General features: G+C 57.0%; 1 protein-coding gene across 1 annotated transcript; it reads right to left on the bottom strand.

Moving 5' to 3' along the window:
• Positions 1-10: 10 nt before the first annotated feature.
• Positions 11-26,351, bottom strand: CSPG4 (chondroitin sulfate proteoglycan 4). Its single transcript, XM_050309704.1, is given in 11 exon segments — positions 11-2,722; positions 2,928-3,111; positions 3,919-4,073; positions 4,230-4,364; positions 4,543-4,741; positions 7,635-7,811; positions 8,228-8,707; positions 9,008-12,589; positions 13,630-13,980; positions 24,886-24,947; positions 26,249-26,351. Coding segments are annotated over 11 exon segments (7,332 nt in total). The 3' UTR covers positions 11-818.
• Positions 26,352-27,487: the final 1,136 nt, after the last annotated feature.

The following is a 27,487-nucleotide window of genomic DNA, read 5'->3' as shown; positions in this document are numbered from 1 at the left end:
GAAAGAGTGATGCACCTCGGAAAAGGCACTTTATTCTGTTTACTTTTGCCGTACTGGAGTATACAGTGGAAAACTGTGCTGGCTATGGCTCTCTGCTCTCCTCTCCGGTTTCATGCTGCCCAGGTGAACTCCTGGCCCCCCCTCCCCACTTAAGGGCATCCTACCTGTTGTGCAACCTCCCCAGGGCTCTGTGCAATCGACTTGATGAAGCACACTTGCAAGTAGAGAAAGAGCGAGGCGGGTATTTTTCCAAGTGGGTGGGGATTCCTAAATTCCCCTGGCATTGGCCACAGAGTTTTTTTCTGAGCCTCTGCTCCAGTGTCTCAGCCCACCTAGCCCTGGGGGATTTGGGCAGCTTCATCCCCAGCCTGACTCAGTGCAAGCCGCTCCTCATCGTCCCTCTTGTGCCAGGAGCTGTGGCAAGCATCCCTGGGGTGGATGGTGCTGCCCATGGAGGAGCCACCACTGGACCTGCCTGAGTGGCTCTGAAGGGACCAGGGCCATCAGGTCCCCCCCAGCACTGTGGCCACCATCAGGTAGCCCAAATGAGCCCCCGAAGTCAGCGTTCCCCAGGGATGCTCATGTATTTTGCCTGTCCCCACTTGCTTATGCAGTACCCCCCTCCCCTGCCCAAAGCCACACGGAGATGTGGGGCTCCCAGGTGGGCCAGAGCAGCAGCCCCCGCATCCTCAGGGCCCTCCTGCATCTATGGGATGCCAGCTCCCAGGGAGGAGGAGGAGAGCCAGGAGGAGGTGGCTGGTGGTGCTATGGGAGGTTCTTGACTCCCAGGTGGTCTCGTGCCCCAGCACCTGAGCCCTTCACACCCAGTACTGGTTGTTTTTCAGTGGGGGGTTGGAAGTCCGGCAGTACTGGAGGAGTTCGGGGTCCGGCGGTGCCCCGGGACCTGTGCCCTGGGGTGGGGGACCTGTGCCCTTGCCCTCCGGGGCGCTGACAGTCGTTAGGGGGATGCCTTGGTTGGGGTCTGTCCTCCGGAAGGTCTCATGGTCCGGCACAGCCCCATTCTTGGCCTTGGAGGCAGGGGTGCCCTGCACATGGTGCTTCCCTGTCTTGTTGCGCTTGTGCAGGTAGAAGAGCAGGGGCAGGATGAGGGCCAGCAGGAGGAAGATGAGGCAAATGGGAATGATGATGCTGAACATGTTGGCCTCGATGAAGCTGAGGAAGGTGCCCCCCTCCTCAGGGCTGGGGCTAGTGGTGGCACTGGGGGCCAGCCAGGCAGTGGGGGGCATGCCCAGCTCGCTGGCATTGGGGCTGCTCTGTGCTGTACCCTGGGGCACTGGGGCTGAAGGTGCCAGAGGGGCTGTGAGCAGGGTGGTGCTATAGGATTTCGAGGCGTTGTAGGGCTCGATGCTGTACTCCAGGGATGCGAGTGCCGGTGGCACGCCAGCAGCCACCAGCTCAAAGACGAAGCTGTCACTCTGCAGGGGTTGGTGGGTGTCCCCAGCAACCAGCACCTCCAGTCCCACGAGGCCTTGCTCCAGCTCACTCTGGCTAAAGGTCTCGATCGGGGTGGTGGGTTGTCCCGGGTCCCTGGATACCCTCACCAGACGGCTGGCATGGGGTGCCCTGCGGACCCTGAAGACAGGGACGCTCTTGGTGCGGTTGGCCAGCTCGCTGGCATCAAGGACGCTGGTGTCTAGGAGGGCTGTGGTGCCCTGGGGCCACAGGCTGCCTGGCTGGGTCTTCACTGCAGCACGGACAGTCACATTCACCACCCCGGTCCAGTTTCCTGCCCGCGACGTGGCGAGGAACTGGAAGTCATCCTCAGGAGATGTGAGGTCGCTGAAGGTGAACACCACCTCCCTGCGGTCCAGCTGCCTCTGTGAGAAGCCCCGCGATGGCTTTTGGTTGACCAGCACTTGGCCAAACCTGGGCTCCCTGGTGATCCTGTACATGATATTACCTGCCCCTCGCGGTGTGGTGCCCAGGAGGTGATGGTGGGACACAGGGGCTCTGTTCAGGTCTTGGGGCACTTCCAGCGGTGTGGGGCTCGCAGTGGTGCCCAACGCAGGCAGCACCTCGATCTCCAGCAAGGTCAGGGTGGGCGGGTGGTGGCCACTGGAAAGGCTCAGGGCTAAGGACCCTGGGGCACGGCTCCCAGTGGCAACAAACACCACGCGGCCAGCGTTGACATCTGCTTGGGTGAAGCGCTTGATGGGCTCCCGAGGGTTGTGTGCACCGGCCAGGTGGCCGGCGAGAGGACTCTGGAGGACGCTGTACACCATCTCCTGTGGGGACACCGATAGGTCTGCCACATCCAGGTACTCTCGGGACAAGGTGACCACAGAGCCCGGTGGGACCTGCAGCACTTCCTTCCGCTTCACCACCTGCGGTGACTTGGTGCTGCTGGTCACTGTTATATTGAATGTTTCGGAGACGACCACCCCTTCCTGTGGAGGACGGACAGACTGCTGTTCCCGCGGGCGGAGCCAAGCCTTAAAACTGAAGTGGTCTTTGGGGGTGCTGTCCCCACCATGGGCATATGCCAAACGCCTTGCTGCCAGGTCTGACTGCAGGAAGAAGGGCCGTGACCGTTCCAGAGGCACACCAGCCACCAAGAGCTGTCCGTGAGCCGGTAGCTCCGTCACCAGGAAGACAACATCATATCCAGCTCTCTCAGAGACCAGAATTTGGCTCAGGAGGTTGGAGGCATCCAACACCGAGGTGTCAATGTCAGCCTTCTGAGCCCTTGTGAGCTGGAGACCTGTGGAGACAAGGGAAAACTGGGGATAAGAATCATTTTGGGTAAGTTGGTGAGAGTTTGGGGTGATGGAGGAAGGAATTGGATGCAGTTTTAGATGTCTGTCACAATATCAACCATGGAAAACAACACAGGAGTGTCTTCTTCAGCCAAACGAAGCCCCCCCTTGAAGAGGAGTTTGTCCCATGCTTCTCCATCCCACCTTTACCTGCGTTCTTCCATAGCTGAGTCAAGCGCTGGGGACACTTTTCCTCGAAGGAGATCAGGACAAGGAGGATGAAGGAATCTGAGATAGTCATGGGAGTGACCACGCGGAAGCGGATGGCATCTTGGGCCAGCCAGAAGGGCTTGTCTGGCATCTCATGCTGGTAGAAAATCAACTCGCTGTCCACCTAAAAATTAAAAAAACCCTCTATGAGCTCCTATTTTGACTCTGGGATGGAGCAACCAAGCTCTAATTAGGTAAGAAAGGGGGATTATCACTAGGCATGGCATGGTAGCCGCTGTGGAGGGCTCATGGTGCATCTCTACATATAGAGATAAGTTGTGGATACCCCATCCCTGAAAGTTTATAAGGCCAGGTTAGACAGGGCTTAGAGCAACCTGGTTTAGTGGAAGGTGTCCCTATTCATGTCAGGGAGATTGGAATGAGATGACCTTTAAGGTACCTTCCAACCCAAATCATTCTGTGATTCTATGATGTTTCTGCCCAGCAACTGGGGAAACTGAGGCTCAGGTGAAGGGTCAAGCTTGCTCAGCATCCTCCAAGGGTAAGCACAGCACAGAGGAACTTCCAGGGTGGGCAAACCTATGTGTTTCTGAGGGATGGAATAAAATGAGACCTTTGCTGTGCTGAGTGAAAGCATTGTGCTTGGCTCTTCCCTTCAGCAGCATCCAGGCTGGCTGGCTGGCTGGCTGGCTCTGCAGCGGGGAGATGGCTCAGGAAAGGGGATTATAACTCTATCAGCCTCCCCCAGTGCTAAATCCAAGGCTGGGGAGGCAGCTTTTAATCCGTCTTAGCAGCTGTTGGCAGAGCTGGGAAAGTCACAGCACGGCTGGAGCCTCGCATTGCCTCCTGCCTGGGATCAGGTGCCCCTGCCTATTGTGGCAGTGGGGTCAGACCCCCCTGCTGGTGGTGGGGGGGGTGATGAGGGGCTGTGCTTGGGGTTCGGGGGGGGCTGGAGGAGGTGAAATCTCACCTGGGCCTGGGTGAAGTTCCTGATTTCCTCCCCCTGGGAGTTGCTCAGCCTGCCGAGGCGTGGGGCTTGCTCAATGCTGTAGTACAGAGTGGTGGAGCTGGTGGGGCTGTTGCTCACTGCCTGCAGGTTCTGGCTGGTGATGGGCTGCCGGGCACCTGGAAAAGACATGCAATATGGATTTCACCCACTCACCTTGCCATCCATCTGCAGCCTCTGCCACGGGCACCTCAGCAGGGCTTGGGCAGGGGTAGGTGCTTCAAGGGCCCCATTTGCTGTTCTGCTGGGAGAATGGGGAATGTGCTGGTACCCACCTGGGCAGACGGTGAGGCTCTGCTTCTTGGCCAGGCTGATGATGGGCTCTCTCTGGGCTCTGACGAGGAAGAAGTGCCCAGGAGACAGGTTCTCACCATCCCACAGGTCAAAGGCAAAACCTCCATCCAGGGGTCCTGTAGAAAGCACAGACCAGGGAATTTGTGGGGGGCAGAGGAGATGCAGCCCCCCATTAAGCTGGCAAGGTCTGGATCAGGGTGCTGTGCCACGGGGTTGGCACCCACCTTGATGGCACAGTGTCCCCATTACTCTGGGGGGGTGCAGGGGGGCTGAGGCACCTCAGTCCTGCCCTACCTTGGTGCACGAAGAGGATAAGGCCGTTGTCTATCTGGGCCTGGGTGAACGTCTGGACCTCAGCACTGGGTGCTGACCTCAGCACAACCTTCCCATTGGCTGGGGGCTGGATGGAATAGGTCAGCTCCTCTGCTGGGGAATCCTCGTCCTCGGCGCTCAGGATGTGGGGGCTGATAGCAGCCGTGGCACCTTCCTGCAGCTGGGGGATAGGGAGAGGTTGTAATCCCCCGGGGATACCCCTGGCACCTCTTCCCCATGCCAGCTCAGACAGGTCTGCTGTGTGCTGGAGCACATCCCGGCCCAACAAGGGTGCCTTGTCCGCGTGTCGGGTGATGCCTAGATCATCTGGCCTCTCCCCAGCTCTGCATCACTGCTGCCGTGTTTGCCAGCACGTGCCACACAGCTGGGTCTGTGCCTCTGCACGGCCTGTGCCAGAGGGAAAGGGCTTACCCCATCCGTGCCTTAGTTTCCCCAGTTCCCAAAAGTGCAAGAGGGTGTGGTGCCCCCGGCAGGGGCTGTGCCTTCGAGACATTGCTTTGCAGTGAAAGGGATTTTATGGGGGTCCACAGGCTGATGCTGGGTAGGCATTAACCACAGCCCCGTCTCTCCCTGGCTGGTGCTTCTCCTCGCTCCTGCTTCCATGCCCCCTCACAAGGCTACTGTGAGGCTGCCCGCCTCTGCAGCAAACCCTCCAGGAATGACAAGTATGTGGCTGAGTTCAGAGCTACTGCGGAAATTCCCAGGACCGCTTCCCCCCATCCAGCAGCGCCCACCCATCCCTGGGGACACTGCCACCCCAAAGCCCTGGCATCTCTCCTCTCCAGCTGGAGGCAACAATTTTTCCCACTCCTAGCCCTGTGCCAGATCTCGATCTTGGCAGACCAGGGGGATGAACCTTGTGCTGCCAGACAGGTTCTGCCCACACACCCCAAAGCTGCCCTTTGCCCTCAGGATGCCCTCAAATCATGGCACGCATGGATAGAGCCTTCCCGTGGCTCACCTGGGGTAGAGGGGCGGGATGCACTGCATCCCATGGCATCGCGAGCCTGGCCTGCATCTTGGGAATCCACAAAACAACACCTAGGCAGGCACTGGAGGAGCTGGATGAGCTCTTTTCTGTTACCAGCTGTTCTGTTTTCAGCTGGCCTAACCCAAAACATTGCTTGAGTGGGTGTGGGTGCCGACAGGGAAATTAAATCCATCGGCAGTCCCCGCGGTATGGTGAGAGGCAGGCTGAAAAACACAGCTTTGGAGAGATGGGGTGGGGGAAGTGCTGCTGGACACACAGCCAGGGCATGAGCTTTGCTGTGTGTGCACCGAGTTTTTTGGGCTGCTCCCTCTCCCCGGCAAGAACAGCAGTTGGAATTGTAATCGTACCCGCGGCTTGGAGCCAAGGAAAATGCTCTGTGGGCAAAACAGGGGGGACTGGCAGCCCCCGGGCATCGCTGTCCACTGGGAATGGATAGTCGTAGTGGCAGGAGCAGCTTTGCTCCCAGCCCAGAGCCCACGCTGTGGGAGCTGACCCACTTCTCCATGCTCCTCGTCCTCCCTGAATTATTAAAGCCTTCCGCCTGGCTACTGCACTCGCTTGCTCAGGTTATTATGTTTGCTCAGCCTCTGTGTCACCTCCGCTCTCTGGGAGAGTGTGCTGGGAGGTGACGGAACGGTGCCAGAAGCATGGCTGTGTGCTCTGGTGTGGCAGTGGGAGCCTTTCTCTTGGTGGCATCCAGCCATCCTTCCTCCAGATCCAACCCAAAAACTGCTGCTCCTTCCTAAGGGGCTCCACTTTGGGGTCTAGACCTATCCCATTTATCCCCCAGGCCTGCAAGGACTGGCATCCCCGGAAGCCTTTGTGCAACCCGTCCTGACCTTTAAATGCTGAAGTCATCCCTCACCAGAGCACAAACACACAGGGCTGGGCCTCTCCCATCACTCCCTCTCCAGGCAGGAAGCCTTTCCCAGCTCCAGAGCCCTTCCGGGCAGCTGTGGTTACTCTTCCCAGGGTGTGTTGTGTGGTGGTGTGGGGGGGATCCCAATGGAAAGGCAGACAGATTGCTGCCTCAGAGTTTATTTTGGAGATATTTTCTGTCTTTTCACACCTTTTTTTTAGCATGGTGGCTGTGCTCCCATTTTGCCTCTGGAATGGGGAAAAGCGGCTGCTGTGGGCCCAACAGCCAAGGGGTTAACTTTTCCCTGGACTTTGGCCCAGGTGAGGCAGATCTAGAGGCACCAATTAATGCTTTATAAATGGGATTTGCTGGGAAGCTTCCAGGGGCTGGAGGGGAAGAAATGAAGCAGAGCTGGGGATAGGGACACCCTCCCAAACTCTGGTGGTACTCTCCAAAGTGGCTGTTTCTAGGGCTAGGCAGGGCAGCCCCTTTGCTTTGGGCATCTCCTCCAGAGCCCAGGCTCCCGAAGAGGCTGCTTTCCTGCTGCCAGCCTAGAAATGACTGCCTGCCATCCTGAGATAGTGAGGATAGCTGAGAGGTGTGGGAGTGATTGTGCTTGCATGTTTTCCAATAAATTCTTTGCTGGAATTAGTGACCCCGAATGGGACAGGGAGGTGCTGGAAACAGAAGGTGGGAGTTCAGCAGCAGCTGAGACCTCTTTGCTTCTGCCTTTTTCTGGGATGGGCATGAGAGGTGTGAAAGCTGCCCGGATAGTTGAGTTATTCCGGCCTGTGTTGGTGAAACGTGGGCAAGCTCCTCTTGGAGCCGCCAGGAATTATCCCGGGAGCGGGGAGGCGCTGCCTGCCGCCGTGGCAGCGGCCGCCGCGAGTGGGACCGCGGGGCGATGCTCCCACCTCGCGGCCGCTCCCCGCATCGGCGGCGGCGAAGGAGGGGGAGGACGCCACGGTCCCCGCCTCCTCCAAAGCCTCGCCCCGTCAGGAAAAACCGCCTCCTTTCCCCAGCGCCCGCTGGCCGCCTCTGGGCGGCACCGCAGCTCCGCTGAGCCCCAGCTCCCCGAGCTGAGTGACCGACCAGGCGCGATCCCCGCGCTGGGCTGGCCGTCCCCCCCCTCGGGGTGTCCCAGCGCTGAGCACCCCGGGCCCGCCGGGGTGGCCGCCTGTCCCCCTGGCGTCCCACCCTTACCTGCAAACCGGCGTTGACCTTCAGCCGCGGCCCCTTGGTGCTGCGGGGCAGGATGGTGACGAAGAGGGTCCTGGCCTGGCTCTGTCGCGATACCTCGGAGGCGTTGGCCAGGACGGTGAAACTGTCAGTCAGGGATCGGGGGCCGTCCTGCCTGTACTGGATCTGCTGGTTCTCCACCTGCGGGGTAAGGGCCAGGTGACACTCTGGGAGGACACAGGCGAACGGCCCCGCTGGATAGGGGACCCTGCACCACCCTGGGAGGATGCTGGCGACCCACCACTCGCTCTGGGGCATCCCTGCAGGGTGGATCCTGCAGGGACAGGAGGTGGGTCCCCATGGGAAACAGACCTGGAGCCCAGTGTGGGTTCTGTGCCTGCACCCCCACTCTGCATCCCCAGGCACATTTAAACACAGCTTGGTTGTTGGGTCCACAGGACAAACCCACCACCCCAAACCCCTCCATACCCCTCTGATGGGGCGAAGACCCCTGCAGCCCTCCCCAGCCTCCCAGTGTGACTGGGGGCTTGAGCACACCCCTGGGCTCTCCACAAACCCTTGGGAAACAGAATGATGGGCATATAGGTGTGCTATACCTCGCTCCAGGTGAAGCTGTCCAGCCCACCCTCCTCGGGCCGCTCACTTCTCAGGAGAGTGCCAAACCGGGGGGGCTCAAGCACCCTGAACTCCATGCCCAGAGCTGGGTAGTACGTGTTGGGGATGCTGAGGATGCCTGAGGAGAGGGTAGCAGAGCCACCTGCTGGCACCGTGATGTTGTGGACATCCAAGGGCACGTTGATGGGGAGCACAACCAGGCTCACCACCACCCCCTCCAGAGCATCCACTCCACGGGCTGTGATGTCTGTGACAAACCGGTCGTGCTCCTCGTTGGGCCTGGAGTGGAGGTAGAGGACTCTGCCACTGTTGATGTCCTCCTGGGTGAAGGACTGGATGGGGTCCAGGCTGGGCTGCTCGTTCACGTCCTGACCGTCCTGAAGCATTGCCAGGAAGCCAGAGGCTGGGGGGCTGCTCACCAGGTAGACTATGTCTTGGGGAGGGATCTCTTCGTGGGTCACCTGAGAGCATGGGGAAAGACAAAACAAGAGTGGGAGGTCTGGTGCCTGAGGTTGGGCTGCCCCCACAGACTACCTGCTGGGCATTCAATCCCTCAAGGCTTTGCTGTGGGATGATCTGCAAGAGTCACCTTCTTGCCAAGACCATGCCTGAACACCTGTCTGCCCCTGGGCAAAGCCTGACATGGACAGGAGGCCTTTGCTCTGAGCCAGTTGGAGTAAAATGGAGTCGCACGGTGACCATCCTGGTTGATCAGAGAAGAGATGCAGACATGGGGAATGACTAGAGAAGAGGATACTCACCAGTAAGTACTCCTCCTTGATCCCAGCCGCTTCCCCCTGGAAGACATAGATCTCCTTGTGGTTGACTATGCTCAGGGGGCTGGAATGGGTGTCCAAGAACACGCTGATGGCCAGTGTGTCCTCCACTGCCACCCCATTTGCTTCTACAGTGAACTGGAGCTCATCCCGAGTGTTCCTGCTCCCGTTGTGGTGGTAGGAGATCTCTCCTTCGAGCAGGTCCCGCTGGGAGAAGGCCATGACTGGCTGCTCCCCTCTCAGTATGGTCCCCCACCTTGGGGGGGTTGTTATGAGGAACCGTATCTCTTCATCTGACCTAATGTCCATGTTGGTCTCCAGGTTGAGAACAGAGGAGTCGATGCTCCCTCGGGTGCCCTGGTGGATGACCAGACCAGTATTGTTGACTATTTTGATGTAAGGGTCTGATGCCTGCACTTCCAGGAGGGCTGTGGTTTGGTGGAGACCATCCGAGACCTGTAGCTGGATCCAGCCACGGTCAGCCCCTGAATGGACAAAGAGGATCTTCTTCTTCCTCAGGTCATCCTGTGTGAACCGATAGACCTGGTGGCTTCTGTCATCGACGGACACGATGCTGCCAAACAAGATGTCCTTCCTTGCCAGCACCAGCTGTGTGTCAGAGAAGCCAGAGTCCTTGTCAGTGAAGGCAATGTCGTCAGTTGTCAGCAGGTGTTGCCCATTGCGCACCACGTTGAAGACTTTGTTCACTGCCCGGACAGGGATGTGGTCATTGATGGGTTGGATAGAGACCCTGAAAACACCCCTCACCTCCTCCACATCAGGCTCAGCGCTGCCCTCGCCCTGCCTGATGGCTACAAAGGGGATGTCATCCTCCAGCGTCTCAGAGTCGTCGTGCTGGTACAGCAGCCGGCGGTGGAGGATGTCATCATTGGTGAACTCCGTGATCTCCTCTCTGGAGGCCCAGCCATGGGACGCAGCCCAGGCCAGTCTCCCGTGTGCTGGCCCCTCAATCACCTCATAGAGGTAGTCCATGCTGTTCATGCTCTGCACAAACAAGTGATCCTTGGAGATGATGGCCTGTCCCCCTTCTGGCACGGTCAGGAGGACATTGGTCAGCACTGGCGCATCGGGGTCCCCACCGATGCTGATTGTGTAGGTATAGACGGGAGAGTGCTGATTGCCAGCATGGACACGGTACTGGAAGGTGTCTTCAGCTTGTTGAGAGTTCCTGATGGTCACACTGTAGCTCAGGTGGTTTCTCTGCAGGTCATCTTGGGTAAATCCAAAGCCTTCGGTCAGCCTGTTACCAAGCAGCTCCAGGTTTCCCTTTCTGGGAGCCTGTGTGATGATATAGTGGAAGGGGACTGGGGCGGAGTTTGGATCTTCCAACATTGCCTCCAGCTCCTTGCTGGTGATATTTCTATGCCGCTTGTTCTTCATTTGGAGGGGAACCATGGTCCTCATCTTAACAGTGGCTCTTTTAATCCTTATGAGGAAGGTGTTGTTTGGCAAGACCTTCTGCCCCACTTGGACTTCAAATCTCAGTTTCTCCACGCTGTCTTCCAGCCGGTGCTCTGGGTCTGTGCTAAAGTACTGGATGCGCCCTTGCTCCATGTCTTGCTGGTGAAAAGACTCGACTTTTTTCCATTCCCCTCCCATGCTCCCTTGCTTCTTGACCTCGCCATACCTTAGGGGCTCTGTGAGGACGTAGAGGATGGTGACCCGTTGTTCCTCAGCGTTCGTCTCCACTGACAGGTTGGCTGTGGTGATGCGTGCGGCCCCTCCTTGGGAGATGGAGAGCCCGGTGTTGTTGACCAGGCGGATTTCAGGGTCAATGGCGAGGATCCTCAGGGTGGCCATGGGGCTCGGGACTGTGCCGTCACTCACTTGCAAGGTGAGCTGTAAGTTTGTCCCACTCTGGTGCACGTAGACTACGTTGCCGGCTTCCAGGTCCCTGCAGGAGAATTCTTCAATGGGCACTCCGGGGTGGAAGTCATACTCCACATAACCCTCCTCCGTCTGCTGGCCACCATGCAGCTGGAATTCGAGGTCATCACAGGATGTGTCATCATCCAGGACCTGCAGGATGTCTGTGGTCAGATGTTTCCGCGTGTGCTTCAGGATTGTCATGTGGTTCCCACGGGGAAAAATGACCTGCGGGGCATCGTTGAGGGGGTTGATCATGATGGGCAGCAGGTACATCTGCCCCTGCCTTAAGCACTCTGGGACCCCCTGCTGGGTGGTCACTGTCACCTCCAGCATCAGCTGGTCCATGGGTCCCTCAGAGCCGTCGTGAATGTATCTGACTTTCCGATTCACAATGTCCAACAAGGTGAACTTCCTTCTGCTCCTGGACCCGGGAATGTCCAGCTCCAGCTGGCCGTGCCTCGGGTCATTGGTGATGCTGAAGAGGATTTGGGACTGACGGATGTTCGCCAGGCTCAAGTCTACCGTTGGCTGCGCATGTTTCCACTCCAGGTAGGCCATGCCCCCTTCGGAGACGATGAGGGGGCTGACGTGTAGAAGGCTGCTGATGTTGGCAAAGGCAGGTGGGAAGCTGCTGTCGGGCCGGCATGGTTCCACCATTAGGCCCGGTGCTCCCGACCAGACATTTGGGGGTGGGGAGGTAGGTGCCTCATCCTGCTCATACACCTCCTCGTAGTCCCAGTAATGGTCCTGCTTCCCACAGCCTGACGTGATGTCCTTTGTGATCACGGCGTCTTGCAGGCTCCTTCTCTGCAGGTTTATCCGCAGGTCCTCCAGGCAGCCAACAAACGAGTGGTTGGTCATGGTCCACACTGAGATGAAAGCAAGATGATGTTCCCTCAGCCTCTGAAAAGCTTTTTCATTCATACCTCCAATGAAGAGGTTTCCCTGAAGGTCCAGGTAGTTGTTGATGCCCCGGTTGGAGGTGGATGAAGCATAGTAATCTACCAGTATCTCAAACTTGTGGATGTCCGTGTGGACTTTGACGTAGTGCTGCTGCTCGTCACTGATGAAAACGTTGTTGTGCAGGACGATGATGCCATTCCCCTTCTCCACAAACCCCCGCAGGCGCCCGTTGGAGATCTCCAGGTAGAAGAAGTCATTCTCCAGCCCTGCGTGGTAGATCAGGGGTGCCTGGGTGATGCTCGTCGTCATCACGAACTCGATGGTCGCTTCCTTCCTCGCATCCCATGTGGGAAACGCGATGTAGGAGTGTGGCCCCTGGAACCCGAATGGGTCCTCAGGCTCTGCAGAGAACTGTGTGCTGCATCCTTCCTGGACATGGTGGAAGATCTTGGAGCTGCCATCAGCGGATGGAGGGGAGAGGACATCCAGACCATTGAATGTTACCAAGTGGAGGCAACCCCTGAAGGGAGAGCTGGCCTTGGCAAGGTATGGCAGGTCCAGGCTGCCTGTCCCACCAGCATAGAGGCCATGCTGGATGTCCAGCTCCCTTGCTGGCCCTGCGATGTCTGTGGAGCTGTTGAAGATGCTGTCGATGGTCATTGTCATCCTGCCATCTTCCACCAACAGCTCCACATCATGCACTGCCAGGTTATTGAGCTGCAGCCCTGCTGGGGACTGCAGGGTCACCTCCTCTGAGCCCAGCTGCAGCCTGGCCTGTAGGGAAAGACACAAAGTGCTTTTCAGGTGACAGAACTGCCAGAACTACCTGCTGAACCATGGACCCATACCCAGGGGCTCACAAGGGTTTTGGTCTCTCAGTTCACTCCTCCACTTCTGGATGTGCTCCTCCCTCATCCCTCCCCATGGACATTCTCTCTTTGTCCCACTCTCTGAATTTTTCTCCTTTTTCACTCGTTCTCAGAAATCCCCAGTCTCAGGGCTGGGATCCTCCATCTCCCAGTCCCATAGCTGGGCTCTTCCTCTCCCCCCACAGAGCAGCCCTGCCAGATACTGGCTCTTCCTTCTCTGCTCCATCCTGCCCACTGCCCTCCATCCCTGCAACCTGGGCTGCTTCCAGCCCTTTCCCTAGAAACTGGTAGGGGAAATAGCAGGCTTTGCTTCTGGTGGGCAGCAGCCTGGAGCCTGCCTAAGTAGAGGGTTAGCTGGTAGGACACATGGTCTGCATTAGGGACACCTTCAGCCACCGGGTTGCTTGCTCTCCTGCTTTGGTTTAATGTGGTTGGTGGCCCAGCCTAAGCTGCAGAGAGGCAGGATGTGTGCCTTGGATGCTCCCTGCTCTTTTCCTTCATGGTGGATGCCAACACATAACCACAGCAAGGAATTTTATTCCTCTGTCTTGATTGCTTGCTTCCCATGTCCCAGCTGGGACAAGGGAGACCTATTCTTTCTCTAGATCCTCTTGTCTCACCTCTTCTCCTCACTAACCCCTCGCATCCAAAGGTGCTGTGCACTGCAGTCTGACTGTGCAATGCACATGGGGTGCCAGTGTCTCGGTGTCCCCATGATCCCCCCCAGCACCCCCAGGCAGTGGGTGAGGAGCTTCCCTAGATGGAACCTGTTTGTCTGTATTTAACCACTTCTCCCAAGACTGTCCACTCTCCTCTTATACTCTTAGCATCCCCTGGCAGGGGTGCTGGCAGCTGGGCTGCCCCTTCATCCTTGCACTACATGAAGCCACGACCCACAGCCTGCCCCACAGCCTGCACAGGGGATTGGGGTGCCAGGGTGCTGACCTGCAGGCTGCCGGCTTGCAGCTGGAGCAGGAGGTGGTCGGGCTGGCCGGCGGCCAGGAAGAGCAGCCCGCTCCCCTGGCTGGTGAACAGCTGCAGGTGGAGCCGCACCGTGCGCGAGGCGTCCGCCAGGGGCATCTCCACGAAGCTGTCCCCGAAGAAAGAGACTGGGGAGAAAAGGGAGAGAGAAGGTCAGGTGGGGAAGGACACCTCCTGCAAGCCCTGTCCGAGTGGGTGCTGTGGTTCTGGAGCCTCCCAAGCCCATCCATCAGCCCTCTCCTGTTTGCCCCGTGACAGGGTGTTGGAGCTGAGGAGCCTGGAAAGACCCTTGTGGAGTCTGTTTTTCTGATTTTCCTAGAGGAATCACAGAATGGTTTGGGCTGGAAGGAAAAGCTCATCTAGTCCAACTCCCCTGCCATGGGCAGGAATGCCATCCACTAAACCAGGGGGCTCCAAGCTGCATCCAGCCTGGCTGAACCCGCTTTAGGGGATGGGGCAGCCACAGCTTTTCTGGGCAACCTGTGCCAGGGCCTCACCACCTTCTAGAGTAAATAAATTCTATTTCTCCTCAGTGCTGGAGGAATAAATGTGAGTGCTAGTGATCCATATGTGGATGTGAGACCGTACAGAAACCTTGGCTCAAAGCAGGCGCCTGGAGATACAGTTGGAACATGTTCAACACCCAATATACATCAGCCCTGGAGGGACTCAGCGCGATGGCATGCGGTCATGAAATGACAGACTGTGCCACAGGGCAGAGGCGGGACAGGGCAGGATTAAGAGCACAGGGAGTGTGCTGAAGTTCTGAGTGCTTATAGTTTTCAGCTGACTCAATGCATGCGCGTGCATTGCACACGTGTTAAATGTACGTGGCTGGGACACGCAGCCACCCATCCTCCTTGGCTCCGGCTCAGCCTGTGGCAAAATTCTGTGCTTAAGCATAAACACTCCAGCCCTAAAAGCTGGAAATGTTTGGGGAGGATGTCACGGAGGGGGAAATGCACATTTTTCAGTCCATATGTAGTCATAGGCTCTGCTGGGGTTTATATGTGTGAAGCTTTCCTGCTTACGCTTCACTAGAGCACTTATCAAGTCCAGCTGCTGACCAACACTCAGGTTTGGGGGTCCCAGATCTGCTTTGCTGAGGTTCTGTGGGACAACAAGACTAGCATTTGGCTTTAAGGGTCCCAGTCCATTCCCTGTTTGGAGGAGGCAGGGGTGGAGGTTGGGGGCCAGGGTGAAATCAGCCACCTGCACAGTGAGGGCTGGATATAAACACTCATGTCTGCCCTTACAGCTGCTTCCCTGGCTGCATTTTCCTCTGGCCCAACTTTCTGTGGTGATGACAGGGGTGGGAACAGGCAATGCAGGCTTTGCTCACAGGCTGGTGCAGCAAGTGAAAACCCAACCCTGCAAGACACAGCCACCCTCACTGAGGGTTTGGAAGGAGCCCATCTGTAGAGGGGATGGCAAGGGATAACCTGGCAGGGACTAAGTTGGAGCACTCTGCTTTGGCTTACTGCATTTTTTTCAGAGTTGAGCCCTCTGGTGCCCAGTGTGGAGGATGTTGTTCTGATACCTTTGGGAATGGGGAGACCTCCTTGCCCTGGAGACCACAAAAAAATCATTTCCTGCCACTGGCAGCAGAAAAAGTGCCTCAGCTTTCCCCTGGGGTCTGAGAGGATGACGTGGGTGTCTCAAGGAGTGTCACTGCACCCGTTTTGGGCAGGGAGGAAAATGGCACCATGGAAACGTCTGGCCTTTGCTGTAACACTGAGCCCTTTGCTCAGCTCAGGGCAGGGCTGTCAGGGTGCCTCCTCATTCCCTGGCCCTCATGCTTGCTGCTGGCACAGGGCACTTTGGCTTCCTTGTCCTCTTCGGCCCAGCCAGTGACTCAGAGGAGCTGTGCTATTCTTTGCAGGGCTCCGTCCTCCCATGACCCGCTCCCTCCTTCCCGTGGTCTTGGCAAAACCAGCCTTGCCCAGTGGCCAAGGGTGGTGGGTGCTGGGGCTCCGGGCACCGCCTTGTCTTGGGGTTTGGTGAGTAAGAGTGACGTGGCACAGCGGAAAAGGGGCTCTCCCTCCTTGCACAGCCACAGGCACACATGTGGTCCCCGGGGACATCCATGTACATTATGTGCTGGCAGCTCCTGTTGAGATTCCCTGTGTGTGCATGCTCTGTGCTCCAGCTCCCACTGAGATTTTGCTACGTTTTGGTTTTGTGGCTTCCCCTAATTCAAAAAATGTGTTTTTCAGAGGGGTACTGAGCGGCTGCTCTCACGAGGAGGGAAAGCTTGGCCAGACTGGACCCACCAGAAGCTCCTGTGCCAGCCCCAGGGCCTGGCAGTGTCTTGCTGAGGGTACTGGGGATGATGGTTTGGGGCCACTCCAGCACAGCCAGCTTGTTTCCCAGTGTGCCATGGGACATCAGTTCCTGCCTTCAGCACATTTTGTCCTGCCTCCACTCTCATGAAGCTACCAGGAATGTTTTCCTTCTCCTTCTCTCATAAACTGCTACTAATAAAAAGCTCCTGGAGGTGCAGATGCCCATGGGAGCGGTGCTGTTTGGTGGGGAGGAGGAGGGACCCTTGCCCGGATCCAGGAGGTGCTGGGATTTTTCCCCAGCAGCAGAGTCTTGTAAGTTACTGCTGTTTGTCTTCCCAAATTCCTGCTTTATTTCAGGGCCACTCTTCACCTTGCTCAACAGCCCATCCAGGATGTGAACGCTCAGCCTGTGACATTTCACTTTCTCAAGGACCCTGCACCTTCTCACCCCCAGCTCCCCTCTTCCCTGCCCTCTATGTTGGAAAAGACACAGAAAACAGGGATTTTTTCTGTTTTTTTCCAAATGCATTTCACCCTGGAGGAGCTTTCATGGCAGGGTGCCCCATCCTGGTCCATTGCTTGGATCAGGCAGGGACATCCAGGCACTTCCATGAGTAGGCTCAGCTGAGCATCCTGGGATTCCCCCATGAGGATTTGCTCTGGGACCCCAAAAGCAGCTTCTCCAGATGATCTGAGAATGCCACAGAGGATGTTGTGCCCCAGGCTGACCCTTGTACCTGGACGGAGAAGCCCAAGCTGGCCCTTCCTCTCCTGTCATGGGGAGCAACAGGTCCCCATGTCCTGGCCATGGCTTGGAGTGGACATCCCAGTAGTCCCGGATAAAAATAATCGATGTTCCCAGCTTGCTGTGTCCCGCAGGAAATCACTGTCCCTGCCTTGCCAAGACTATGGAAAGGCGTTGACGAGGAGAGAGGAGTCTCCGTCACAGTTTCCAAGCAGCCAGCCAGCAGCCAGCAGATTATAGACTGCAGTGTCATTTGGGTTTGGGGGGTTTTTTGCATTGAAAAAAACAAGGAGATGAGCCAAAAACTGTAAGGAAGGGTTTGGGACTGAGGCCCCGGGTGTGTTCAGCACCTCCCAGGGCCAGTGAACAAGTGAGGGCTCTGTGTGAGCCGGCGCTGCCCCAGCACCCGCCCCAGCCGCCGGCCACGCGCCGGCTTCGGGATGCTTTGGCCCTCTTCCCCTGCTCCTCGAGTTGAAAACACTGCGGGTTTGGCCTCTCCAGTTGCTGTTTTTTCGGTGTTCAGGGAGTTTTTTGACATGGGGGAGCAGAGGCCGGGGCTGGGGAGCACCGCAGTGGGGAAGGGATCCCGGTCCAGCCGGGAGGCTCTGAGCTGGGGGCTCCAAGAGTGTTTGGGGCTCAGCAGGGCCGGCTTGGGCTTTTCTCCATGTTATAACATCTCGGCACACAAACTTCTCCCACCTCCTTCCCAGCACGTAGGAGGATGAAGCAGCCAACTCCCGTCCCAGGCAAGGGGAAATACTCGGAAAAACTCAGTGTCAGGGTTTGCAGAGAGAACCGGCACAAGACACGAAAGGTTTTCAGAGCAGGGAGGTATCTCCTGGGTGTGCAGGAGGATGTGAGCTGGTGGATGAGTGCTTCCCTGCCTGAAGGCTCCTACCCCAGTGTGGGGCATCCCCAACCCTGCCACAGGAAAGCCAGCTGCATTTTTGGGCACGCAGGAGGAGGTGCTTCAGCGTGCTGGGGGTACAACCAAGTCCCTGAGGGGCTGCAGGAACTCCCTGCCGAGCAAACCCTGCCTGGGGATAGGGGTGTGGAGCTGGAGAGGAGCTGGATGCTCAACAAGGCTGCATTCAGGCTGTGGTGGGGGGCAGGTGGAGGCCGGAGCTGGTGACCAGCTTGTGTTTGGAGGGAGGGGACTGGAATTCATTAAAGCCGCTCTTTAATGACCAGGGCGGGTGCCAGGAGAGCACCGTGCATACACACGCGCCCCCTTGAAAGACGCCCTCTGTTCGCAGCCTCTTCCCGCCCTGGCCGCACCGGTTTTCCAACGGTGGAAAAACAGCCGGGGAGTGAAGGCTCCTTGTTGCCTGAACAGCCCCGGGCTTGTGCGGCCGCTGGTGCAGCCCAGCCCACCGGCTGCCCTCTTTCCTTCCCGCCGCCCGTGTCAACAAGCGGCCTCTGTGCCAGCAGCGCGCCCCGTGCTGGGGTGCTTGTTGGGGCAGCCCATGGCCAACCTGCCGCGCTTCTCCGCAGTCTCAGGAGCTGGTTTTGAGGCCCTCTGGGTGGTTTGGGGATGTTTTTTTTCAAATCTAAATGACTTTATAAGGTAGCGAGGTCACCTGTTGTGCTGCACCCACCCGCTGTGCAAACACCCGAGGGGCTGGGGGGGGACGTGAATACCTGAGGGGTTCAGGGGATACAAACACCGGAGGGGCTGGGGGGGATGCAAACACGTAAGGGGCTCAGGGGAATGTAAACACTTGAAGGATTCAGAGGGGATGCAAACACCAGAGAGGTTCAGGGTGGGTGTGAACACCAGAGGGGTTCAGTGGGCATGGAAAAACTGGAAGAATCCAGGGGGGATGCCAGCACTGGAGGGGCTCAGCAGGATGAGAACACTGGAGGCTCTCAGGGGCAGCTGCCCAGCCCTGGTGATGCTGCTCAGCAGCTTGAACCACTCTGTGTGTATGAGGCTCCCGTCCCACTCCAAACACAGGCAGGGTGGGCAGAACCAGCCCTCCTGCCTGCACCGTGGGTGGTCCCGGTGCTCAAGCGCCCTTGTCCCCAACCTGGTTTGCAATACCCAATGAGACCTGCAGCCCCCCAGGGCTGGGGCTGGGCTGTGCCCCCATCCCCACGCAGGGCGGAGGGGCCAGGAGAGGAAGGAATCCGATGGGCTTTTGGAGAAAGGCTTCATTATGTTCCACATTCCCTTCATTTTACGGCGTGGTTTTATTTATGGCCGGGGGAGGAAATGAGCAGCCTGCGAGGAGGCTAAGGCAAACACAGCGGCCCTCAGCTTTGGCTGGGGCTTTGCTGGGAGGAGGGAGTGCCGGGGGGGACAACTGGAGGAGCTTCTGCCTTCAGAGATGCCCTCAGACCCGAGCTCAGCACCCATCCAGGTCTCCACAGTGAGGAAATCCCAGTGCAATGGAGATGAGCTGGACTTGGTCTGCAGCAATGGCATTCAGACCCAATGGGGACCTCGTGGACACACCACTGTCCCCTCGTGCCTGCCCCAGGAAAGCCTCTCCCTGCTTTCCTGCTCCTGGGGTTCTGCCTCGAGATTTACAGGAGGGGGTGTCACGGGCATGGATCCATCCCTGCTGTGATAGCTTTCGGCAGAGGAGGACTTTATCCCCGCTCCCAGTGACTCCAGACAGTGATTGCTGCTCCGACATCCTGAGCCAGGGCTCTGTGTGTTTTTCCAACCCTGACTATGGGAATGAATGCTCTGGTTCTTTCCTCCCACCCTCCACCTGGCCCTCCCTCGCAGCAGGGCTCCTGGGGGCTGGGGCTGGTGCTTTCCAGGAGTGCTGGCCAGCAGAGATTGCTGGAAAGCAGCACCCAAGAAACCGCCAGCAAAGCCATGAGCAATTAATTACCCTGATGGGGCTGCCGATCACCAGGAGTGGCCATCACCCTTGTTTTGGGTGCAGGAGGAGAGTCCTGGGCTGGGGTACTCTGCTTCACCCCCATCCCACCCTGCTGGCCTCTACCTCTGGCTGCACCATGCTGCTTTGAATCCCTCTCCTGTGTTTATTCATTCAGTTCCTTTCCCAGTTCCTCTGCCAGCTGCTCTCTGCTCGCCTTTCCCTGCCTCCTGCCTGACAGCTTTGGGGAAAAAACAGCCTTTTTACAGCCCCTTTTTACAGACTTTGGGGCCAGGGGAAAACATCAGAACATGCTAATTCTGTGCTGCCTGGGAGGGTTGTGTCCTGCCTCCTGTGTCCTGCCAGCCTCCAACCCCCTGTGCAGTGCCTGTTCCTGCTCCTGCCTGCTCTCCCCATCCTTACAGAGCAGCGTTAGGAGCTGTGATAGCTGGAGGCTGTAAAGCGGGGTCCAGGAGGCTTGGCTCTGGAGCTCCATCACTTATCCAGCGTGGTTTTACGATGATTCAAGCAGCCCTAAAGCTGATGGTATTTCCTGAGCTCTCCTGCTCGGCCAGATGCAGAGCCGTGGAGGGGACGGCGAGGAGCTGGGAGCCAGTCTGCCACCTCCCACAAAGGTCCCAGTGCTTTTGGGGAGAGCTGGGGGGATGCACCCCGAGGCAAGCACCCCCAAAGCCTGGTGTGAGCAGGAGCAGGGATGAAGAGCTTTTAATGACATGCGGCTTAATGGCTCCAGAGGGACTTAAGGAATAAGCCTGAGCTGGAAGCAGTGTTTGGAGTGTTTGCCCTGGGAAGCGAAGCGGGGGGAGAAAGTGGGAGGATTTGGGGAAGCGGGAGGCTCAATGGGACTTTTGTGCCGTCCCCTGCAGCGTGATTCAGTCTCAGCCTCCTGCTGCCAGGAGAAGTTGGCCTGGAAATATTGTATCAACCCCAGAGGACATGGTTTCCAAACCATCTCAAGTCGGGTTTTGTTCTATTTTTTCTTTCTTTTCCTCTCTCACAAGCCCTCTCCTCCTGTCTCACTGGCTGGCAGGTTTTCCAGCTCCACCCTGCATGTCCTGGCACCCACTCCCACAGCTTTTCCTACCTCATCTGCTTCCCAGCCGGTGAGGGAAGGGCTTGCAGATCTGCAGGAGGGCATGTGGTGGCATAAGAGGGGACAATCCCAGCCAATCCAGTGCTGGAGGAGCAAGGGGACCTTGGGGAAAGCCTGCATGCTGGGTGCACATCCCACCTGCAGATCCTTGAATCCCATCCCTGCCTGCCCAACAGTGCCTGTTCCCAGGCCCATCCCCAGCCCCAGTAAGGAGAAGGAACCTTCCCAGGAGCTGGCAGGGGGGATTGGCGGAGCTTGGCCAGGGGATGCTCACAGACATCCCTGGAATAGCTGGTCGTTACCGGAGTGATCCTCTCCTGCTGTCAACAAACAGCGGCTGCTGCTAGAGAGGAGCACTCCAGGCGCCCGGGCTCTGATGTTTCCCAGCCTCACTGGTGTCAAACGGCTCCTGACGTGCCAAGATGGGGGGAGTTATCAGCCAAAATTGTGGGGGAAGAATGGGGCACGAGTGGGGGTGCTGAAGCTCTGCCGGGAGCTACCTGCTGGCCTTAATTGCAGCATCCAGTGCCCAGGGATAGGGATGTTAAAATGTGCAACTGGGGTGTAAAATGTCTAAATTGGGGTGATCTGTCTTAATTGTGCTGGTAGGGCAGCAGCCACAGCATCCACAGAACCCACAGAACTCGGTACCCCATGGGGCTACAAGGCCCATGGCCGGGATTGGCTTTTGGGGATGTTGGGTGCTGTGAGGGGCAGAGAAAAGTCTCCACAGACAGGGAGGGGGTTTTGCAGCGTGCAAGGGGAAAGAGAGGATATTTTTTGCTCATTTGGGGTTGATGTGCTAAACTGTCTGCAAAGAAAATGAGTATTTTCTCCCCACACACACACTTTCTAGATCTGAAATCTCTCCCTCTCCTCTCCCCATCCTTCCAAAGGTCCCCCTCCCTGCCCTGCCTCCCCCTCCCCACTGCTGTTATCCCCTGACTTTTCCATCTATGAGAAACACCCGGCAGGGTGATGTTTATAGAGAAAATAAATGCCTGCTCTATTTCTAGCACAGGGGGAACACATGGCTGGCGCGGGGGCTGTGGGGGTGTGGAAGCGGGTGCTCACATCCCCTCCCAGGGCTGCAGGGCAGGACAGGAGGCTTTTCTCAGCCACATCTACCTCGGTCCAAGACTTCCCTCTCTTCTCCCCAGCTCCCAGAGGAAATGACCCTGGTGGGCTCAGAAATTTCTGTGGGTTGGGACGCTGAAAACTTTGAATCCCAGATGGAGGCTGGGAAATTCCTCCTGACCCCTGCTCTTTCTGCCACTGCAGTGGGCAGCACTGCACAGGGGTTATGGCATGAAAACGGATGGGGAGCATCCTTTAACATGGTTGGGGATGGCATCACAAGCAACTGGTGACTCCAGATGCCCCCTCCCTTGCCTGCCTGCAGCAAAGAGGAAAAACAATGACCAGAGAGCCAAGATTTGGGCAAAAGAAGCAGCAAGGATTCACAGGGCCATCCCGAGCTGACTCATAGCTTACAGCAGCTCCTTCCACAGCCAGTGAGTCACGGTGATGGATGAATGTTGCTTTTCTCTCTCCTTCTCTGGGGCACATGTGATGGGCTCGGGCACCTCCAAACCATGCTGTTTGCCCCATGACTTTCTCCACTCACAGCAACTTTTGGCTGCACCCTCCCTTCCCTGGGATGCTTTCCATCTGCCACCGGTTGTCTGTCCGGCTGTCAGGCAGCCAAGTGCACCCAGAGGTATTGCCTGGAGCGACGTGCAACTGGCACAATGGATGACACACCCCGGGGAGGAAGGATGGAAAGTAGGAATTTATCAGCCTCTTGGATCCACAGCTTGGGGCATAAACATCTCCCATCCCACCCTGATGCTGCTGGGAGGCTCTGTTTGGTCTGTCCTGAGGACAGGCAACAGCAAGGCAAACCTGCATCCTCCACATCCTGGGGCTGGAAAGAGCCACCATAGTCCTGCTCCTCTGGATTTGAGCCTGGCTTTGCAGAATTCAAAGCTGCCCTCACTCTGGGCTCTGCTTTGCAAAGCAAAGGCTTTGTGAAAGGGCAAAGTGGCTTCTCTGACTTTATAGAATCTATTTAGAATATACTTTATAGAATATATTAATATTCTATCAATAGAAATTAAAATAAAAATATTCTCATACAACAACATGTAACAATATTTTGCTATATTGGTCAATATAACATAAAAAATTGAGTTCCCTTTTTCTGTTCTATTTACCCCAGAAAAACACTGAGGGGTATCTCACCCCTGTGCAGCATGGCAATGCCCAACCAAGCACTGGCCATGATGGAGACAGCTCAGGGAAGGGCTGATTTGGGAATGAGGATGCCTCGATGGCCACTCTCCATGCTCCGTGTCTCCAGGAGTTTTGGAGATAGGATATGGTGAAGGGGCTGGTGGCAAACCAGGTTTGGGATGCCCAGGCGAGGCCTGGGAAGTGTGAGGATATGAGTGAGGAGTTCCTAGGAGTTTCCCAGCTGAAGGCTGGGGGTGATGCTAATGCTCGGGGAAGCTGGCTTCCCAAAAAGGAGACAAGCCAGAGCCTGGCACCTGGGAAGGGCCAGGGAAGCAGCCCCGGGGAGCCGAGGCTGGGCTGGGCCAATGCCTGTTGTGAACAGTCTGTGCTTTGAGCTTTTTTTAGGCACGCAGACTGTTAGCCTCCCTCCTCTCCGGCCCTGTTCCTGTCCAGCTTTCAAACTGACGTGAGCTCCTCGGGGTGAGCTTAACCCTGTCCGTCGATCCTACAGGAATGTGCACATTATATATTTGCCCGCAGCCCTCTGTTGCTAAATATAAGAGTGAGACAAGAATATTCCTCCCTGATTCCCACGATACCAGTTTACCATTCTCCCCCCTTTGCAGCATTTTTCCTGTTCTTTCCCATCAGCTGGAAGCTTTTCCAGCTGCTTTGAGCTGTGACCTTAAAACATGTGGTGCGAACATAAAAAAGAAAGTTTGACTAAATCAAAGATCTAGTCAAGAATCAAGATTTCCAAAAGTCGAGGAAGGAAGAGCTGAGGAGGAGCTGAAAAACCTGGAGAAGGCAGGAGGGGTCCTGGATGGGTACCCCAGGAAAGACACTGCTCCCTATCCGTAGGCAGGTACCCTGGACATCCAGTGTCCCTCTTGCCTCCCCAGGACACCCATCACCACTTCTGGAGGTCCACCCAAGCCTTGGAGGAGGTCACATTTTTGGCACCCACTTGCTGAAATCTTGGGGTGAACGCTGCTCACGAGGAGCCTACACATCCAATTCTCTCGTCTCTCCTCATTCCAAACCCCTAGTAAGAGGAATTTTGGGGAAGGGGGAGGACAGCCTGCGGGTGATTTCACTGGGAACCGGAGGGGAGCCAGGCTGTCTAAAAACAGTTTACTAAAGCTTTACACTCTGATGTCAACAGGGTAAGTTTTATGAGTGTTTTTCTTTTTTTATATAATCCTGTATCTGATGAAGTTCGTGATGACTCTTCCCATTCTGGGCTGGGCAGGAAGCTCTGGGTCCTGAACCTGGGCTTGGAGGGAATGCAAAACAGAGGCTTCACCCCCCAAAAACCAGTCCGTCCCCAGCCCCTTGCCCAGCAAGCTTGTGGCTCTCTTTGATGGAGACAGAGGGATGTCCCACTGCGGGCAGCCCATGGGAACACCTGGAATGAGTGCTGCTGGTCTCATCAGGGATGTTCTCAAGTGGATGGGGCTTGTGGAGAGCTGGTGCCCAGACCCAGAGTCACAGCTGGCCCAACTGTTTCAGTCCAGTGCAGAAATAGTCCCTGGCACTGGAAAATGGGTGTAAAACCCCTTTTCTTCCCCAGCCCCACATGCCTGTGCCAGGCAGATGCCCGTTGATCCCTGGAGCTGTGTCCCAGCCATGGGTAGTGTTTTTTGTGGAGAGTCTGGGGGGTTGGCATGTGCCAGTGAAAGCCTTGAGCTCTTTTACAAGGTTGCTCCAGCCCATTCACCATGAAAGAGTTTGGGAGTGCTAGGATAGCCCTGGGACCCATCCTAGACACCAGGCAAGCAACGGTTCCACGTGGGAAAACCCCTGCCCAGGATGGAAAGGTCAGGGCTGGGAAGGAGACCACTCTGTGCATTATCAAAAGGGATTTTTTTCCACTCAGTTTGCCAGGCACCCTCCTATTTTGGGACATGGAAAAAAACAAAAGGAACAAGGCCTGAGGTAAGGAGACGAGCATGTCCCAGTGGCCACCTGCTCACTGGGAGGGAACAGGGACATCAAGGGACATACAGGGACCTTGCAGGTGCCGAGGGCCACAAGGCTGGGCTCTTGGTTCATCCTCCTCCTCCTCCCTGCACTTACACAGGCCGGTATGCAGATGATGGTCGGGAGCAAAAGACTAGAGGTGGTCAGTAATTCTTTGGGAACTGCTTGGAGCAAGCTCTTGCCTGCTGGTCAGAGCCCTGGTACCCAGAGGGAGCTTCAAGGAATATATCAGTGATATACTATCTCAGTGAGATGATATAGTATTTTTGGGGGGAGTTAGGGAAATAAAACTGCTTTCTAAATTCCCTTCACTTTTGAGGCTGCTGATGCTGCTGATACAGTGCATCACTCAGATATCCCAGGCACAGTTTGGAAGGTCAGGCTAAGGCACAGACCCATCCCAGCAGGATTAGACCCCTGTCCAGACCTGCAGAGCCCACTGAAGCTCAGACAGTGGCAGCTCTGAGCATCCCGTAGCAGGGGAGGGACCAGGGAGGGACCAGGGCTGTGGGATGGCTGTCAGGATGCTGAGGCAGGGCACACAGCCATGCCAAGAACTGGATGGGCAAACCTGGCTGCTTCTTTTGGAAAACTGGATACAAATCCCAACCGCCCTGTCCCGAAGTAACCCCTCTGTCTAGCTCTGACCCCCATGCAGCAGCCAGTGTCCCCTGTGCACCCAGGTCCCCGGGATCAGCCTGCCCTGTGGCACCGTGGGGGTGACCCCCATTCCCAGCTGGCCCTCGGTGCCCTGTCGCTCCAGGGGTGATCCGGCACACCTCTGGAGCTGTGCTGGTGGGAGAGGTGAGCCCATGGCCCTTTGCCCCACACCTCCAGCCGCCCCAGTGCACAGGACAGAGGGGCAAAGCAGAGCCAGGAGGTCACACACACACACTGGCAAATGCTCCAGCTCCCTTCTTCCCCCCAAACCCCTGCTCCTGGGATGAAGAGGGGTTGCCCTCGCAGGCATCTAAGGCAGCACGGCCAAGCACGGCAGGGAGGGTTGGCGTGCTCCCTCCCCACGACGCGGGGCTTGGCGGAGCAGGGGCGGTGCCTTTCTCCCACCGGCTGCCCCCGGCGCCAAGCAAAGCCCCGTGGCTCCCCCCAAGCCCCATACCACACAGACAGCACGCCCGCGTGTCCCCTCGGGAAGGGGCACGGAGGTACCAGCACCCCGAGAGCCACGGCGGGCGAGCCATCCCGTTCCCGCCCTTGGCTTTCCCCAGACACCGTGCCCCAAGACAGGCAAGCCGCTTCTGCCAGCTTGGCGACAGGAGGTGTCCAGACCATGCCAGTCTGGTTCCCCTGCCCTCCCAGGAGCCGTATCCCCCCCGGGTTTCCCACCGCTCCATCCCTCGGGTGGGCTGGTGGGGCGGACGGCGCTTACCTCCGGCCGGGAGTCCCGCTCGGAGGGGCCGGGAGTAGCCGGCCAGCAGCAGCAGCAGCAGCAGCAGCGTGGGGATGCCACCTCGGGCACCCATGATATCCATCCCCCGGGGCTGGAGCAGCGGCGAGGGCTCCGGGACAGCACAGCCTCCGCCGGTGCCTCCAGTCGAGGGCTGCCGCTACTACTATATTTAATAAAGCGGAGCGAGGGAGGGAGGGAGCTGTAACTTCTCCCGCCTGTCAGAAAGTTCGCTCAGATTACAACGTCAGATTTCTCTCTTAAAGGGCTAAAGGCCCTCGCCACCCACCCACCCGCTCCTGAAAGCCGCCTTGTTCCTGCCGGGGCGAGGAGAGGGAGGAGCGGGGAAGGAGCCCGACGTAGGGTGCGAGGGGCGGCTCTGGAGGCACCGCCTGCTCCGGGCGAAGTAGCGCGTCCAGAAAACATCTGGCACCGGGCACTTTTTGGGAGCAAAGGTAGCTCCTGCTGTCTACAGAGACCCAGATAAGTGGCTCGATCCCAAAGCCACTGTTACCCATCCCTGATCTGTATTCCCAAATGAGCATGCTGCTCTCCAAACCTCGCACCTCAGGATGACCCTCGGCCTTCAGGGTTCATAACACTCCAACTGTGTTAGCACAACACTGGAGAAAGAGCTTTCCAGCTTCTCCTTGTGGTGCAGAGCTGATTCCACACGTGTTCAGGACAAGGTCACACCCCTTTGGAGACACAGCATCCCACCCAGCCTGGCTCTGCTGCGCTTCTTGCTGCGTTTCAGGGGTCTCCTTGCTCATATCCCATCTTTCCATCACCCTCAAAAGGTGCTCCCATCCGCCTTGGCTGTTTACAGCACAACCCTCCTTCCTCCTGGATGAGTGGATTTCAGGTCCTTTTCCCCCTGCTCTGTGCCATGTTTTGCTAATGGATTACTTGCAGCTTCTTTCCTGCTGGGTTATTTCTAACCCCTTTAGGGCCTTTGGTGTGACTTTACCATCTTTGGCAGCATTTACAACACCTTCCAGCTTACAGTCATCTGCAAACATAATTAATTTGTTGTTTACTCTTGCTTTCAGATCATTAATAAAGACATTAAATAAACCTGGGATGTGCTGTTTTTTCAGTAACTTCTCCTGAGTAATTACCAGGGGCTCGGTAAGTTCATTAGCTAATTCTGTTTTGTCTGGGGGTTAAATATTAGTTAGGCTGGCTGATTTGTACAGATTCAATTTTGCCAAGTATTTC

This window comes from Myiozetetes cayanensis, unplaced genomic scaffold (genome assembly GCF_022539395.1).
Source record: "Myiozetetes cayanensis isolate MyiCay16 unplaced genomic scaffold, myiCay2020 scf14, whole genome shotgun sequence".
NCBI lineage: Eukaryota > Metazoa > Chordata > Aves > Passeriformes > Tyrannidae > Myiozetetes > Myiozetetes cayanensis.
Note: the sequence above shows the minus strand (reverse complement) of the source record. Positions and strands in the feature narration are given on the sequence as shown.